We start from the raw sequence: 18,984 nt of genomic DNA, 5'->3' as shown, positions 1-18,984 counted from the left end.
GGTACAGGAACATGTATGTAAGTTCCACAAGTTGTGTTGCAGTCTAGTTTACCTGAGTAGTAGGTTTTTGGTTTTTTTTGTTTGTTTGTTTGTTTTTTTTTTCTGTTTTGAACTGGGAATCAAACTCAAGACCTTGTGCATGCCAGGCAAGTGCCACGCTGCTGGGCTGTATCCCAGGCCCGCTACCTGTATAGTCCTGACTCTTTCTTCTTTTCAACATGTATTAAGCACCACCTATGTGCCAGGCATTATGCTGTTTGTACCATCTTTACTTTCTCCATTAGCTTACAGGCTAATTCTCTGTGGTGGTTGGTAGATTATCGTACTGCCTGTGGATGAAGGCTTAGCAAATTTTGTCCAAAAATTGTATTTTAAGAGAATATTTGGAATGTTCAAACTGTATTTTTTTTTTTGGCCTGTTGCTATCTTTTGTTTCTATGTTGTGAAAGTGTGTATTTTTTTTCCTGTGTAGTATCTATTACAGTGCATGTGACCAGCTAGGTATACAGAAATTTCTCAGTATTTTAAGATAAATAATTATAATCTTTTTGGAAATTTTAGGACACTTGCATTTTCCCAAGTTTTTGATTTTAGTTTCCAAATTTTTGTAGAGATTCTTAATATGCATATTACCATACGAGTATTGACAAACAGGTTCTAGGTTTTTAAACTGGCCTGGGTGGTCCCTGGATTCCATTTTTTAAATTGTAACAGACGACTGATGTGGTTTTTTTTTTTTTTTTTTTTTTTTCCTTCAAAAAGATAAGTGCTGGCCCTTTTTACTAGCATTTCCAAGAGTTCAGCCATTTATGTAAATAGCCCTCAGGTCTACCTGTTATTGTAAAGTTGTCCCAAAAAAGGCAGTAATATAAAAGGTTCACTACTTTGGAAAAGAGCTTCTTTTATCGAAGCTGAGTTTGCGTTCTCACTTGCACAAGACGGAGGCTTCAGTGTGATCTTCCCCATAGAGTTCCTGCTTTTTGCCTTCTGAACCTAAGGCAAGTCTGGCTCTGGCCCCCTAGTGGTTGGGCAGGATCATTGCACCAGATCGAGCAATGACGACAGTCCTTTCTGGGCTTAGAAACTAGATTTCCTAAATCAAATTCTCCAGAGAGTGGCCATGAGCGTGACACTTTTCACAGTGGTGGCTGCTCCCGTCTTCCTGCAGCCTGGGATGCGAAAACATGGAACCGCATTCCCTCCCATCTGCAGTCGCCTACTTTAGTCATCTGTAAAAGAATCAGCCAAGTCTGATTTTCCTCCATTGCTTGCCTTTTTTCATTGTCATTAATTTGTACTGCTTTATTATTTACTGCATGATTTGCTTTGGACTTTTTCCCCCTCAACTTCTTATAGTAGAATCTTAAATTACCAATTTTAAACTCTTCTAATGCAAATTGTAATATAAAGATAAAAATTTTTAACTAAGTACCGCTTTAGTTGTGTAATACAAATTTAAAATACTGAGTTTTTGTTATAATTTAATTTGGAATACTGAGTCACTCCCTTTGTATTTTCTTCTTTGATCCATAAATTCTTTAGAGATATGTTGCTTAATTTTCACATACCTGGGGCCCTTTTCAATATCTTTCTGTTGCTGATTTTTGAATTTTATTCACTTATGATTAAAAAAGCTATTACACATGATTTAAATTCTTTTAAAATTTGAAATTTGTTCATTAGATGTTCCATCTCAGTGCATATTCCATGTACATTTGAATATGAATGTTGTACAGTTGTACAAACTAAATGGTAATAAGATCAGTGTTTGATAATCTTGTTCAAATCTTCTGTATCCTTTCTGGTTTTCTATATAATGATTCTATTGATTGCTGAAAAAAAGGTTTTTAAATTGCCAATTGTGATTTGAGGTAAATCTTTTTTCTTTGATTTTTGTCAATTTTTGCCTGATATATTTACAAGTTCTGCCATTAGGTGCCTAAATAGTTGAATTTAATCTCAATTTGGTAGATAATGTTCTTTATCTTTTGGAAATATCCTTTGTCTTCAAGTCTTTGTCTGATTTGTAACATTAGGCTTATTATCCTGCTGTTTGCCTGGTGTATACATATTTTTCCAACCTTTAACCTGTAACCTGTTTGTGCTGTTTTTAAATTTAAAAGACTTCTTAACACATATATGGATCTTGATTTTTAAATCTAGTCCATTATCTTTGACTTTTGAGTATTTAAACCATTTACATTTAATGGAATTACTGCTATACTTAGGATAGTATGTTTTACCTATTTGTTTTCTTTTCATTCTGTTTTTCCTGTTACATCTTTTATGAATGGAATACTTTTCAGCATTCCATTTTTTACATCTAATATCTCAAACTACAGTTTTTAAATGGTCACTTCATGACAAATGCATCAGATTTATAGTTATATACAATACTGACTTCTTTGCCTGAGTTATTAAATTTGAGGAGAGCATTGTAAATTTAAAATGTTTGGTAAGTTCTTAAGTGACTCTAACACAACCGAATGTAAAGACCATACTTTTTTTTTTTTTTTTTTTTTTTTTTGGTCTTTTTCTTTTTTATTGGTACCAGGGATCGAACTCACGACTGCCTTCTTGCAAGGCAGGCGCTTATGCCGCTGAGCTAAATCCCCAGCCCCATAAAGACCATACTTTGAAAAACACTGCTCTGGAGATCACAGGGTATAGTCTTTAGTTATACTCTCCCTGAAATTAGTTACTTCTGTTTCAAATGTAATGCAAGAAACTTACAGCAGTAGAATTTCACATGTGTTCCATCAGGTTCTTAGTGCTATGTTAACAGATATTTTGTACATACACATTTATAAGCCCCATAGTGTGTGTTCATATTTTTGCTTGACATAATTATTTGTCTTTCAAAGGATTTAAAATACAAACTTTCTAAAAATTTTTCCAAATACTTACCATTTTAAGTTCCTGACTTTCTTTGTTGTAGAACCAAATATATTGTTCTTACGCTATTCCTCTTTGAGTAATGCAATTCTCCCTGTCACATCTGGCTGCTTTTAAGAAAATTGTTTTTTGTATTAGATGTCACAAGTTTTACTATCTTGTACTTTCATAGTTTTCTTTGTATATATATATGTAGTTTTTAAAATTAAGTTTGGAAGTTTTAATATATTTTTCTGACCTGTTCTCTTTATTTTATCCTATTGAAACTCTATAAAGACACATATATTAAATTGAGAATGTTCCCCATACCCCATGGTCATCCTTCCTTTAGTTGAATTTTCTCTTTGCGTTTCAATTTGAATGATTTCTGTTTACATCTGTTTAACCTCCTGGATACACTCTTTAGTGTCTGGCTTACTGTTAATTCTAACTAGTAAATACTTTAATTTTAGGTCCTGTAATTTTCAGGCCTCTGATTTCTGTTCATTCTTGTATTCTTTGTATTGCTTTTACATTTTCCGAATCACTGTCTCCCCATTTCTTTACCTCCTTTTGTCATCATGTCTTGTATATTCTGACATACACATTTTTAAAACCTTATGTGATGATTTCAAACTTTGAATTATTTGTAAATATATTTACTAATTTTTCTATTGACTTTAGTTCATATGTTCTGGATTCTGTTGTATTTCTCTAGAATATTAAGTTTTAATAGTCAGTGCTTTACTCCTTCCTCTCTTCCCTGTAGATTGGTCTATTTTACATTAACCTTGGGATATAGTATTCCTTCCTAGAGCAAAGACTTTCTGGAATCTCAGTGGAAACTCTGAGGCACTTTTTGAGTCTTCTTAATTTAATGGATTTAAAAACCCTGTCCCCCTGCAATTCTGGCAGCATCTGAAATATCTACAAATCTTTGCAGCTTTAAATTATTATTTTACTTTTGGAACCTTGAGAGTCACATGATCATTTCTGAAGTTACCCAATGATTCAGAGGGAGTAATGAATATGTATATGTATGTGTGTGTGTGTCTGTGTGTGTGTATATATATATAGTCTCTATTCTCCTCCTTTAGAATTGTATGCCTGCTTATCTGTTACAGCAGTCCAAAGTCTATTCTGTGCTTTGTTAGACAATTAAGGCTGGGGTTTTTTGCTTGCACCATTTGGAATGCAAAGCCTTTAGGAAAGAGTAACTCAAACACAAAATCTTCCTCAGGATGATTCTTGAAGAGTCAGTTTTCCTCCAGTTTCTGCTAGCTTTTGGTCCATCCTTCAGTTCCTTTAAATGAATAAATCAGTATCTCTGTCTGTCTGTCTGTCTGTCTATCATATCTGTTATCTCTCTGCACACTCCCTGCATGCATGGTGTGTGTGTGTGTGTGTGTTTTCTCTCCAGATATCTCTAGTATATATAATTTTAATCAACAGTTTATAGTTACCCATAGGAAGTTTATCCTTTTTACACTGTTCTGCCATTATTAGAAGTAGAATTCTCCTTAAAATGGACATGTAACATAAAAAATCTTTCTTTGATCACTAAGATTTATTTTTAACCCAGGAATATTCCTGTGTCTTTATATTCTGACTTATGAACACCCACCAACTTGCATGAGGCCATCATCATGGAGAACTTTCACGAGAATGGTTACAGCTTCCCCTACTTCCATTCTGCCTACCAGCAAAATAACGATTAATATTTCTGAACCACAGCCCTGGACCTGGCACTCTGTTAGCAGGAGTCAGCAGTGACATTCCAATGCCTGATGAATAAAATCTGAGTTTCTTACTGTGCCATTCAAGACCAGCTCTCTGGTCTGCTGCATCCTGGTTGTCTGCCCTATGTTTTCTTGTCTTGTCTTTTTTTTTTTTTTTTTTTTTTTTTTTTTTGTACCAGGAATTGAACTCACAGCCTCACGATTGCCAGGCAAATGCATGAGCCACTGAGCTAAATGCCTAGTCCAGCCCTATGTTTTCACAAAGGAAATCATTTACAGTACAAAGTCTTAAGTTGTGACTTCTTTCGGGTTAACTATATTAATACTGAGAGAACATAAAGTTTAAGAGTCGGGATCAAAAGTTTAAGTCTTCTTGGTGCATTCTTGCTTTCGCTGTTTCTATTGTTACTGTTTTCATGTGGATAGAGAGATGAGACACGTTACACATTCGTAAAGGTGAAATTTAAATCTTTAATGTGTGCATAACTAAAACCAAGAATGACACAATGGTCTGAAATCTGTTATGACAGTTATAGTCAGCTCTTGCAATTCTTGTATACTCTATGTGGAAGAAGTAATATTGGACTGGGAAGAAAATCATTCTGAAACTGTTACCATAATGCAGATTTTTAAAAGATATTCATTATAAAAATGCTTATAAAACTATCCCAGCTTTTCTGTGTCCCTATTTTTAAATGTCCAGAGAAGAAAATAATCCAGCATGTACCTAACATGGGGAAAAAACCTTTTGCACACTCTTGTATGTCTGTCACCTAAAAAATTAATTCACAGAAGTGGAGAAAACTTTACACTACATCTGACTCTAATCCCTTATACAAATACTTTCTAGCTTTGCACACATAAGAAGTTTCCCATAAATACTTGGTGAATTGAAATACTTTAAAATTACATTTAGTTATTTCTTTTGACTTCAAAGTTATTCAAATTATTGTGAGTTATAGAAGAAATCTGTGGTTTGGTATTCAGTCTTACACCATGCAAAAGACATATACTGCTGGTTATCAATAGAAATTCTGCCTGATGAAATAAGTGCACTTCACTTAAAGAATATTCCTTTGCTTCTTATTTCCAAAAAGCACTTTCAGTACCCTATGAGACTACCAGTAAATTATACTACAAATTGCTCTTTAGGAAAACCTGTTGGGCATAAGTTACAGCAATATTATCAGACTTTCTTAATTCTGCTTCCATTTCTACATTTTTGAAAAGTCAGTTTATCAGTTCTAGCTTGAGTTTCTTTTTGTGAACAATAGTGATAAATAGTAATTGCCTAATCAATGTTGTAGATAGAGCTCTAATAGGGCTTTTAATTTTTACTTTAAAAATTCTGAGATGTTATGCAGCATCACGAAATATTACATTAATCCATTACTGTTTTTGTGTGCGTATTGATTGCCTGTGTGTAATTACCGACACCTGCCTATATTCATTAAGGACCTTCAGTTTTTCAAAAACACATGAAGTTACCCGATACGGTTTAGCTTGTTCATGTTAATAGATTCCCCAGTTTTTTATTTTATTATTATTTTAATCTTATGACTAAGATTTACTATAATGTTGCTGAGGATGTGCTTCGGATAAGTTACTTTAATTACATCGATTGATGTACATTGTTTTTATTGGCCAGTCACTATAATTAGTAATTCTCAACAAGGGTTCATGCTGGCCCTGGGCCAATGGGAGGAGCCTAACTCATTGATTGTATTACACCAGTGAGTCTTCTCCTTGGATTTGCATATACTCAGTGATCCCAGACTCGGTCTCCAGACCTCTTATCTTTGCAGCCTGCATTCACCTACCAGGTGATGGCACCACATCTTATAACTTACAATTCGAACCCGAAGCTGATTGCATAATTAGACCACACATCATCCTCACCCCAGACTAAATATGTGATACTGAGATCTCCACTTGGGTCCCTGTCAGGCATCACAGTCTTAACGTGTTATGTTCCAGACCAATCTGGGGTCATTTCCCACAAACCACAAAATCTTCTCATCTTCCCTATTTTAACTCATGGAAGTTCCATTTTTCTAGTTGTTCAACCCAAGTATCTTAATGTCTCTTCCGTTTCCTTTTTCCCCTTCAGCAGCAAATCCTGGTAATCCTACCTGCTGAATAGTCTGGGATTTAACTACATCTCACCATCATGCTGGCCTAACCCACTTTCATCTCTCCCCTTTATTATAACAATCACTCCATGGCCCTAGCCTCTGTGTGGCTACCCTTAGTCCACCACAATCAGTTTCCAACACAGGAGCCAGAATGATACTGCATAGTATGAATCATATCAAATGGCTTCTCTGCTCCAAGCCCTCTAGCCTAATGGCTTCCTCTCTCTCAGAGGAACAGACAAAATCTCCACTGTGACCTTTAAGGTCCTGCAGTCTGCATCATGTTAGCTCTGCACCTCCATCTCTGCCTACTCTGAGCTCATTCTCTTCTGCTCATTCATGCTGGTATCCTTATTATTCCTAAAATAGGCTAAATAGCTCCTAGCTCATACAGTATCTCATTTGCTTTTCCATTTTCCTGGCATATTTTCTGCCCTGGATGATCACAGAATTAGACTGAAGGACCTTTAGACTTTCATTTTAAAAATCACCTTCCTGTGAATTTCTTCCCATACACACTAAAATTTCAAAACTTGATGTAAACACTGGACTGTGTTCCCTTTGCTTCATTTTTCTCTCTAGCACTTAATTACTGTCTAACATTTTCTGTGTTTTATATATTGTCTGTTTCCACTAGTTGAATGAAAATTAACAAGAGCAGAAACACTGGATCTACGTCCATTGTTAGATCTATAGTGTTTCTGCTAGTACCTAACGCTTACTAGAGATCCAGTGAGTAATTTTGAATAAATACATGTGAATAGTAGATCTAGGGTACACTTTCATGTTTTGCCAGTAGGTGCTACCCTCTAAGCCTGTTCTGCGTCCACATTTTACATATGTTTAGTTCTAGATGACAGTTTAGCTCTAGATGAGAGTTTAACTCTCAGAGAGTTAAAACATTTCCAGCCCTCTGACTCAGAAGTCTTCCTGGTGAAATCACATGTTCAGTAGTGGGTAGGCATTCAGCCTAAAGAGTTGAGGAAAGGTCCTTTTTAAATTAGTTCTGTTGTGATGTTGAGGGATATTTGCACTGTTACCTGAATCCATGCAGGTATCGGTAAAACCTCAATGTGGGGAAGTGGCTATTATACAAGAATGTGTTTGGAAATCAGTGTATTGTTATCATAGGTGCACTGAATTCTCAGCTGCATTGAGTTAACCACTTGTCCATATTACCCATAAATAATATTTATCTTCTGTTTTAAAGAACAGTTGTCTAAGTAACTGGGTACGTCAATCCTCAGTATACCTATTAATTCATACTTTATACTAGTGTGCTTGTCATTTTAACAATTGTTTCTATTATTAAATCAGGACAACACAACTATTTATGTGCTGGAAGAAATGATTGCATCATTGATAAGATTCGACGAAAGAATTGTCCAGCCTGCCGACTTCAGAAATGTCTTCAAGCTGGAATGAACTTGGGAGGTGAGTTCTATAATTTTACTATCATATAAAAATTGCTAATAAGAAATTATGACACCATTTGGATATGTATACTCTTCAAACTGGAGATGAAGTAACATAGTGAAAGGTTTTTTAAAAAATCTAATCAAGTCCTATTTTCATGCCAGAACATTTCAGGAGGATAGTGTCGCTTAGTTGGAATTAAAAGATGTGTTGTATACAGTAGTGCTTGCGAATTTTTCAAGCCTGGGTTTGCAAAGTTTCAAGAACTGGGCATTCAACCAAAACCAAAACAAAAACGAATTGACTTTTTTATATAAAATTGTAGCCAACCGTTTTTATTGTTATATCCATTGAGAAATAAGACCTAGACATGGTAACATTAAGCAGATAGGAATATATTCTTAATTCCAGGGGTAGCATTTGTGAAAGAGAATTTAAGATACCACATGAAGAAAGGGAGAAGTTGTTCTAGAAGAACAACTAGAACCAAGTGAAAAGTGTACAGTGTTCATGGATGGGGAGCACTGATGTCTGAGTTTACCCTGTTAGTTTACAGATATAACATAGTGCTAAGAAAAATGCCAATTAATTATTCTAAGTTTCTATAGAACAACCAGAAAAATTCTGGAAACGAAAATAATACAGGGATCTGGCCCTACCAGACATAAAACATATTATACAGCTAGTAGAATTGAAATAGTGCCTCATATGTTTGATTGTCAGACATATCAACAGGAAGTCAATACATAGATCCAAATGATTTGAGAATTTTTATATAATCTGGCATTTCAAATCAGGGATTTGACAATTACTCAATGACACACATTATAACAACTGTGTCGCCATCTGGAACAAGAAAGCTGCATCAAATTCTTGCTGCTCACCAAAATAAATATTAATCTTCAGAGATTGAAACTTCAAAAAACAATCACAGAAGTACTAAAAGAAAACATAAATTTTTAGATAACTCTGAGGAGACCTTTCCAAGTACAAAATAAAACCACAAGAAATAAAAGCAAAAAACTGAGAAAACTATCACTATTTGCAAGTCAGATATTGTTGCATATATAATAAGAAACTGGAAAGAAATACTTGCAACTTATAGACAAAAGTTAATTTTCTTGTAAGGAGCTCTTACAACTCCATAAGAGAAAGAAGCCAACCCATTAGAAAAATGAATAAATATTAAAACAACATTCACAGCTAAAAAAATGAGGTTCGTGAAAAATTCCTAAACTAATTATACTAAGAGAAATTTAAAATGTATTGAGATACACGTGGGATAATGAGATTTTACCAATGAGGAAAAATAAAATATTTTTATGATCTTACTTAATGAAAATATAGAAGTAACAGCAAATTGAGTTGCAATCTGATACATTCTAGTAGGGAATATCAATACATACATTAAACACATAAATGTATTAATCTGTTCAACAATGATGAATTACAAAATACTTCAACATTAATAAAAATAAGGGAAGTCTGTACATGTACTCACATGGACTGCCCTCCCAAATACTGTTTAGCAAAGGACCAGCAAGTTGCAAATATATAAAATATTATGCTACGTGTTTGAGAAAAGAACCCATTGTACAGAAGATTTTGGTGTTTGTCTCAGTAGAAAGGAGTTGGGTAGCTGGAAGACAAGGGTAGGAACTCTGAGTGTCAGCACACATCCTTCTGTGCCTTGTACCGGAAGTGTGTATTACTGTACGCATTTTACCTATGTAAAAGGAATAAAGTAGTTTTTTAAAATGAGAATTCAGTTGCTTTGCTTTGGGGAGTGAATCAGCTGGCTGATGAGTCAGGACGAGGGAGTAAACAAGGCTGCCTGAGAACAGAGTGATTAGTCCGGAAGTCTGGAAGAGGGTGACCATGGCCAGGAAAGAGTGGGATACTGAGGGCTCATCCCAGGTTGCCTTGAGCAGCAGCTACGAGAGATGTGAAACGTGGGCCGAGTAAGAGAGCAGTCTGTGGAGAGGGAGCCCTCGCTGTGCCACTTGCCGACCTTGTCACGCAAGCCCTTTGCCCCTTCCCTCATGTCGCTCTTGCGTTGGCCCCTGCTCATGGCAGGATTAAATGAGTAGGTGATGAAAAAAAGCTCACTGCGCAGTGCATATTGCTTGGTGTTGGTTGTGACAGTCAGCTTTCCACGGCAGCAACAAATTATCAGCTTTACCAAGAGAGAGGAGGTTTGTTTTTGCTGACAGTTGTGGAGGTTTCCATCCATACTAGATTGGCCCCATTGCTTTTGAACCTGTGGTGGGACAGCACATCGTGGCATCAGTGTGCACGAGACTGTTTACTTCATGCCCAGTACACAAAAGAGAGGAAGAGGAGAGAGCCGGAGACCCAGTGTTCCCTTCAAGAGCATACAGTCTGTGGGCAGAAGTCCTCCCACTAGTGCCCCTCCCCCCCTCCCCCCATTTACAGGTTACACACCATCTCCCCAAAAGCACTTTGGGCCGAGGGCCAACCCTGTAACAGATGGGCCTTTGGGAGATGCTTGCCCAAACCAGAGGAGCGATGAGGAGAGTAAAGAGGGCACTTTCTCTATGCTGCAGGTGTGGCCTGGGGTATGTCCTCTTTGCAGCTCCCCTAAGATTCTCACATTTTATCTTATTTAGCCATCCGCTGAGCTTCCAGGAAATTTACTCTTTCCCCCAGCTTTGGTGGCAGTGAGCCTGTAGTCCACAGAGAAGTTAAATGACTTGTCCAGAGGTGGCACAGGCACTGAGATAATGAAGCTGGCTCTTACAGCTCCAGGCTCCTGGGCTGAAATGTGCAGCTCATCACAGATGTGATACAGAAGATCAGCTTTTGTAGCATGCATATAGGGATCAAAAAAGATTAGCAACAATTTAAAACCTAGAAATGGTATGAGGGTGGCACCATTGATTGGAAAGTGACTCAGTCTAGTTTGTCAAATCCATCACCTGATTTTTTAAAGTAGCACATATACTACCAAGATACTTTTCAAAAGGTCTCTGCATAATCAATACTTTATAAGTGTTATCTGGCAGGTATTTACATGTAATATATAAATATTACTGTAAATATGTATGTGCATAGTATTATGACTACAATCCACAAAACATAATGACCATGCTGCTTAGGGTTGTTGGATTGATTCAGTAACCTTCAGAAGATAGTTTTCAACCTCTGCACTGTTGACATTTTGGAATGATTTGTTTTCCCTTTCTTTCTTTTTTGTTTTTTAAGAGAACCGACCTGTAAATGGCGGGGTGTCAGTCACATTAACTCCTAAGCAGTCTCCCCCAGATGCCAGCAGCAAGCCTCTCTCCCCCACTAATGACAATAAAAATATCCCCCAATTTGCTAAACATCCTCTGAAGGCATTGAGTCCTGTTGGCTTGTTAGCTATCATAATAATACCAGCCACCGTCTAAGTGTTACGTGTTACTTTTCTTCCAGGTTATAAATTCCACCAAGGGAGGAATTTGTGTCCAGTTTTTTCCTTGCTCTATTTGCAGTGGCTGTAACCATGCCTGGCATACTGGTGTTCATAGCTACTTGTTGAACCAATGAGCAAGTGACATTTTGCAGGGCTCCGTAGGTTCCGAGCACTGTAAGAATGAAAGAAACCTTCTTTCCGCCCACTGAAGGGTTCATAATTCGAATCTATAAAGTAAACTGGCAGCAGGCAAATTAGCAGGAGAAAGGGATCCAGGTTTATTAAGGGCAGGCACACAGGAGTCCCGGAAAGAGTGAGACTCACAGAAAGCTTGACAGGAGGAACTTAATTATGCTGCTCACAGGGAGGGGAACAGGGGAATTGGGTGGTTTTATGGGAAGGGTAAATAATTTCTGGAGCAATGAATGGACTCAAAGGATAGACAGTACCCTGGAACAAAATTTGTTTGGGTCGGGGTTATGATGTTTGACTTTCAGTCTTTTCTGTGATATGAGTTCACTCTTCCTTGGCCTGTGGAGACTCAGGGAGGGGAGAGAAGACAGCTCTGGGGTTTTTTGGTGGATCTGATCTTTAGGTAGAGAGGAGGATTTCAAAACAGGCCACACATCCTAGGAGTGGCTGTTCCTAGCAACAAAGCCTACATCCGATGCAGCTCAGCTGTGTGGTCAGTCCATGAGTGTAGAGTGGCCCAGCTGGCCCCTGACATAGCTGTGGCACACAGGTGTTCACTGCGTGTCTGCAGTGACCTGTATGTGAGGGTTGGCACAGCACCTGAAGGTTTAGTTGTGGGCTTCTGTGTACACAGAGTAGGTTTTGTGGTTTTTGGTAAAATACGTGACTCAGGAACACCTACTTTTTTTTTTTTTTTCTTTTTCCTTTTTATTGGTACCAGGGATTGAACTCGCGACTGCCTGCTTACAAGGCAGGCACTTATGCCGCTGAGCTAAATCCCCAGCCCCTAGGAACACCTACTTTGAATCTTGAGTTCACTGAAGCCAAGGGGTAGAGCACATACGGACGTTTGTGAGGTTATATTTTCTTTAGGTTTAAGTTATAGTTTAAGCACGCATCTTGTTCATGAATTAAATAGTTAACTTTGATTGTCCAGTCTCTGTAATACACATTGGAATTATTTTCTTTTACGGTTTCTCTTGAAGCCTTGGTTTTAGCTTCCATTGGTGGAGAAGAAACAGAAGCAATGTATTGTGTTAGAAAAAAAGATAACAGAATGCTTAACCTTTAATGTGAAGCAACTTCTAGAATATAAAATGTGAATTAAATTAGAAGCTCCCAAGATGTATGCTAGCCTTGCCGCCGTTTTCCTAGAAAAGCAAGGCTGATCGGGGTTCTGAGCACCAGTATCTTCACTCTGGGGACATGGGGTGGTGGCAACGTGACATAATACAGCTTCAAAGACCTGCCTGTGAGTAAGTGCTCATGACTCTGGAAACAAAATCCAAAACTGTGGAGTAAGTTTTCTCCCTGTGCTATCGATTGTCATTCCTGCAAGCCGAGCCATGTTCCCAGGACCTGTTCTACCTCAGGAAATGGAAAGAAGGAAGGAAAAAAGGAAGAGAGGAAGGGAGGGAAGAGGTGCAGTGAGTGGTGTTTCTCAGAAACTGAAGCTGTACAATGTGCCTCTCCCTCTTCTGCAGACCCACTCCCTCCCTCCTGCTACAAGTACTTCCCTTTTTAAAATCCTGCTGGGCTTCAGGCTGCATGCAGAGGAAAATACAGCAGAAGATGTGAGAATGTCAATAGAGAAATTGAAAGGAAAATAACAGCCCTTTTGGCCCCACGCTGAGCCTGCCACTCTGGCCATAGCCCCTATTACTAGATTTCAGAAAGTCACCGGTGCTATGTATAGGAAGATTTGCTGCCGTCTGTAGCAGCTCCAAAGGAATTAATCACATCACTTTTACGTACCTGCAGTCTTCTAAAAGAGTGATCTGTAAGTGTCTTTTTTTCCTTCTAAAATATATGGAGCACGGCCCTGAAACCAGCAGGCACTTTGGACCAAGAAGGAGCCCTTCCAAGTATTTCTGGCTTGACTACGCTCTGGCCAGAGACCAAGAGAGGCTCTGAGAGGTCTTTCTCCTCCACATCACCCATTTTACAGGTGATCAAGGTGGCATCATTAGAGACCTGAAAAGTGCAACATCAGAATCCTGATTCAGTTGTCTCCTGTTTTCTTAACCACTCTGTCCGCCTCATTTCATCTTCCAACAGACATGCAAAGAAGTCTATTTTCAGAGGGCTCTAACATTTTAAAATCTTGCGTTCTGCAGCTTTAAAAATGGAGACTTTAGGGAAACCAACCTTGGAGAGTTGAGAATAAAATTAAAATAAAATAGACTTTCAGGTAAATATCCCTGCAGGCTATTTCTAAGATTGGCTTCTAATTCTGATTCAGATTTACCTCCACTTTCCCTGATTCGGGAAATCACTTTCATTCAATTTAGCAGGAACCCTTACAGGCAGCAGACATACTGAGCCCATTTTTCCTACCTTTTCCTCACGTCATGTGAAAAGACAGAAGCACCATGCACAGGAAGTGACAGAGACACCAGACATGTTACTTTTGGAGAGATGGAAAGAAGAAAGGAAGGGAAGCATGATGCTAGTTAGCTGGGAATAGTAAAGAAATAAATACTGATAAGAATGGAACCAAAGCCAGAAAAACGTTGCAATTAAAACATCCACATAATGCAGTATTAATCAGCCAATAAAATTATGAGTAGGAAAACTTAGAACTACATAGAACACTTCCTGAAAAAGTAGTAATGAAAAATTACCATGTAAAATTATTTGGGTTGTTCTGTGATTGAAGCTATACATGAAAAGTTTTGCATGAGTAAAGAGACCAGGAGGAAATATTAGAATAAAAGTGGTTTTCTAGTGCAGTAAAATTATAGATCTATTTTTTCTTTGTTGTTAGTAATATGAATGTGCTGCTTCATAACAAAGTTTAAAAAAAGAAAGACTTCACTGTTTTGAACCAAGAAGAAAGGAATCATAAGACTGATTAATAGTACTACCATGCAGAAAAGAAAGAATTAGACAGATTGCCAAAAGAATTTATTCCTGCACAAGAAAGAGAGGAGGGGGAAAAAAACTTAGAGACATTAATCATTGCTTACTGTGAAGTCCTTTAAATACTGAAATGGAGAAGTTAGGAGAGACAAAGACCCAAAGGTAAAGAATGACAGAATCATAGGAGAGAAAGAAATTAAGATGCAGTCAATATGTGTGTGTACCAATGCTCCAAGATGAATATAATTATTACATATGACAGAATACACTAATTAAAAAACAGAAGAAATGAAAACTGTCAGTGGGATTTTTGAACCATAGAGGGGAAGAGAAATAACACATTTTAAAAATCAATTAAAATATGTTTTCAGAATCTTTACCTGTCAGTGAAGCCATATGAATCATTATCATCGTTATGTTGAATTAAACAACAGCTAGCTTCCCCTCAATAACCTCTAGTGACTGAACACTAACAGCATAAATGATTTTTCTATTATTTATTACATTTTAAAACATTTTTTACATTTTAACTATTATGATTACAGTTTGTCACTGATATATACATTTGATTTTTATTCATTTCCTTCTGATCTATAATTAAATTGCTACTTTGTTTTCTGAGTGGTAATATCTTAAAAGAGAAGCAAAAGGGGCATTAAATAGAGGAAGTTCACCGCCCTCAGGAGTATGCACGCCTGTACACACACTCACACTCACTGCTTAGTGAGCTGAGCCAAGCAGGCTGCTTTTCTTCAAGTCTTCTAGACTATAAAACCCGTGGATATTGGAAAACTCCATGTCAGCATAGATACCTTTGATGAGTTTCCATTTTTCCTCTAAATCTTTTCATTTATAGACTTACCCGAGAGGTTGTCCTCTCTGCTGTGGAGAGGCCTGAGAAATGAGCAGCTCAGATCTTTTGTGTCTAAGACATCTTGTCCTTTGTCCTTGGTGCTCTCAAGAGACCTGGGGTCATAACTGTCCTCTTTTTCAAGTGGAATGCTGAGACCTACAGCTTCCTTTGGTCCTGTTCTCAAGCCCATTTCAGTCCTGGCGCTCTCTGAACTTTTGAGCAGTGCACACTAGTTTTACAGCTCCGTTAAAACAGTAGACTCTGTTGTTTTTGATGACGATGGTACCTCACATTACTGTTACGCTCTTTCTGGTTATCCTGGATGATGGATTTCTATAATGAGAATATTATAATTGCACAATTTCTGTGAAGTACTAGCTTATCATTTAGGATCCAGATCCAGCAAGACTTCAATGTATAGGATTTTAAATTTTTTTCTCTTTTTATAGCTTGCAGATTTTTCCTATTTTCACATCTAATCCTCTCTGCCCAGGCTGTTGGTTTTACTTTCTCATGGTTTGCATTATACATTTCTTTTTCATGCATGTCTGTCTTCATGTCTGTTAACTAAATTGCTGTCTGAGCTCCTGCATTCAAAATTCCTGAGAAAAGATTCAGGTTATTTGGTTGGCCATAATCATGAACTTCAGGGCTCTGCCTGGGTTGAATATTCCAGAGCAGATGGAAAAGGAGCTGGTCTGGCCCCACACTTCTCCCCTCCAGCTGACAGGTGTACAACAGTGTAGACCCCTTTTTAAGAGCATACCAATCCCAAAATGTGTAATAGTCATTGAACAAAAGACAGGAAAAGAAAGTGCTCTAAACGATATAACTGCATGTATATTTAAGTGTATAAGATAGACAGTGATATTACTGAGTTTTGTTGGATCATTGAACAGAACTGTTTGCAGTCTCACTGTTTGAATGTCCACTATATAAGCTTTAATTTTGTAACTTGAACAACTATTTCTAAGATGACAATATGTAATCCATTAACTAGTGATTTCCTACTGTTTGTTTTTTTCTGAAATTCTATATAACTTGTACCTTTTTTCTGCTTTTTTTTCCTCCTTAAATAAAATTTAAAAAGAGCATACCAATCAGTACAGACACAGGCATATTTATGTTATAAACTCATAAAAATTGCTAAAGTCCTCTATTAATTGTTGAGCATCTCTTAAATCATAACATTTTCCCAGTGCTCAAATCTTTACTTGCCAACTGTAAATTATCCATACATCTGAAAGTGAAAAAGTATCCATTTTTACTAAACAGATTGGCAAAGCAAAATAACAGCATTTGATACTTCTTGGAACAGAGCTACTTAAAGGTCTTGTTTTGGAGTTGAAGACTTTTTGATATTACTTTCAAAACATAGGCACCAGAATCACACAAAAAAGCATAAATGAGGCACATTTTTAAACTCTTTAGGGAAAAAACATTGGTTAACCTGTAAGGCAGACGCTCTCATGTGGATCAATTCTCTATACTTGAACAGTTCTCTGTCCCTCGGTGCCAGTGTTGATCCCAGACTCTTAGATTAGGGATGAGACTAGGATGAGGAACGATTAGGAGACGAGAGATGGAGATACTAGGGAAGGGGAGAACCAGCCACTTACAACCAAGCCCCATGAGTGAGTTGTACTAATTCATCTTACAAAGGCGCCATTAATCATTCTAGATAAAGTTCCTGTTTTCTGAGGATTGACTTCTACTGTCTGCCTCAGATTGTGATTTTTTTTTAAAAAAAAGATATAATCATTGAATTTATTTGCCCACACTTCATAGGTATATCCACTGAGGGATCACTTAGTCTTTTTCATCTGAAAACTTTAGTGATTAGTGATTTGTTTCTTAGAAGCTTTCTAACATCCTCTCCCTATCTTCACAGTGAAATCCATGATATGAAGAGGGAGAGGGAGAGCTATTTATGTTACAGTAAAATCTTACGTTTTCGCCTCTGGAATATGCAGAAAACCACTCAAGTAACTTTCCTTAGGCCAATAGAATGTCAGTCCTCAGTAGTCAGTTCATGTGTAGTCCAGTATCATTAATTATAGGTGATGCTTTTTTTGGACAGATGTTATCCTTTCAAAGACTAATCCAGTTTAGGGGCCAGGGTTCAGTGGCCCAAATACCTGCCTGGCAAGTGTGAGGTTGTGAGCCTGATCCGCAGTACAAAAAAAAAAAAAAAAAAAAAAAAAAGATTAATCCCGTTTTAATGCTCTAAAAATATTTTTATTGATTTGCCAAATTATGAACCATAAAAGTATTAGGCCACAAAATCAGCATACAAAATTGGTAGCTTTTCTACATACCAATTGCAAACTTACTGCCAAAAAAAAATTATAAAAGCATTTCCATTCACAACAGCTACGAACAACGAAAATACCTAGGAATAACTTTATCTGAGGAAGTAAAAGATTTCTACAATCAAAATTGAAAAACACTGATGAAAGAAAGTGAAGAAAGCACACATGTCAGAAAGACTTCCCACATGCATGGATTGGAAGAATCACTGTCAAAATGTTTCTGTCAGCTGAAATGATCCGTCTCCGAAATGTCAATGACGTTCTTCACAAATCTATAAACAACAGTGCTAAAATTCATACTCAGTATTCACAATAGCTAACTTATAGAATCAAACTAAGTGTTTATCAGTGAATAAATAAGAAAATGTGAGATATATGTGAACATGAAGATATATATGTGTGTATATGTGTATGTGTGTGTGTGTACCTCACAGATACAAAGTGGAACATTAGCCATAAAGAAGAATAGAAGTCCGGTCATTTGCAGCAAAATGAACAGAACTATAGGACATTATGTAAGTGAAATCAGCTAGACACACGAAGACCCATATTGTGTGTTCTCTCCTATGTGGAAACTGAAAAAAATCAACATAAAAGTAGCAGTGATAACTAGAGGTTGAGAAGAGTAGAAAAAGGTGATTGAATGTGATCAGCCTTGTTACATGCATTTAGGGACCTGTCATAATGAATCTCATTAATATGTATAATTAATATGTTAATAAAATAATTGCAAAGCCCATGCTTATTAAGTGGCTAATAAAGGAGAGTAAAAGTTTCCTGCAAGAACTGAGGGAATAAAGATGGAGTGAGAGGAAAGATGTTTGCTGAGCACTTTATTTGCTGATTAAAAAATAATGATTTACTGTGTGAAAGAGAGTTTCTTAAAAGCTGAACTAGCAGAACTAATAAAAACAGTTTCATCAGAATGTGCTGCCTCATTGTTTTGGGGGGAAAATTGTCAACAACAAAATAAAGAGAATTTTTTAGTCTTGAAAATAAGAAACTTCTAAAATGTAGCTTCTTATGTTCTTCCTCAGTGTACCGTGTTTGTTTTGAAAGCAGGAGGAGGAGGGGCATACATTTAATAGTGATGAAAATCAGCGTTCTTCTGTTAGATACAATTGTTTTTACATTAATATCAGTTGGATTTGCACAGAAGGGCATCATGATGTTTAAAAAGTGC

At 37.0% G+C, this 18,984-nt stretch overlaps 1 protein-coding gene across 5 annotated transcripts in view; it reads left to right on the top strand.

The window, feature by feature from the left end:
* The window catches only part of Nr3c2 (nuclear receptor subfamily 3 group C member 2), a 323,634-nt gene that overhangs the window by 221,503 nt on the left and 83,147 nt on the right, over positions 1 to 18,984 (top strand). For all 5 annotated transcript variants that reach the window (XM_063224380.1, XM_063224382.1, XM_063224379.1 and 2 more), the window contains exon 4: positions 8,066 to 8,182. In XM_063224380.1, the coding sequence (XP_063080450.1) occupies positions 8,066 to 8,182 (117 nt within the window). The remainder of the gene's footprint in view (positions 1 to 8,065; positions 8,183 to 18,984) is intronic.

The sequence above is a fragment of the Cavia porcellus genome, unplaced genomic scaffold, assembly GCF_034190915.1.
Source record: "Cavia porcellus strain 051 isolate PalLab524CR breed Dunkin Hartley unplaced genomic scaffold, mCavPor4.1 scaffold_14, whole genome shotgun sequence".
NCBI lineage: Eukaryota > Metazoa > Chordata > Mammalia > Rodentia > Caviidae > Cavia > Cavia porcellus.
The sequence above is the reverse complement of the archived record's forward strand: the minus strand, read 5'-3'. Positions and strand labels throughout refer to the sequence as shown.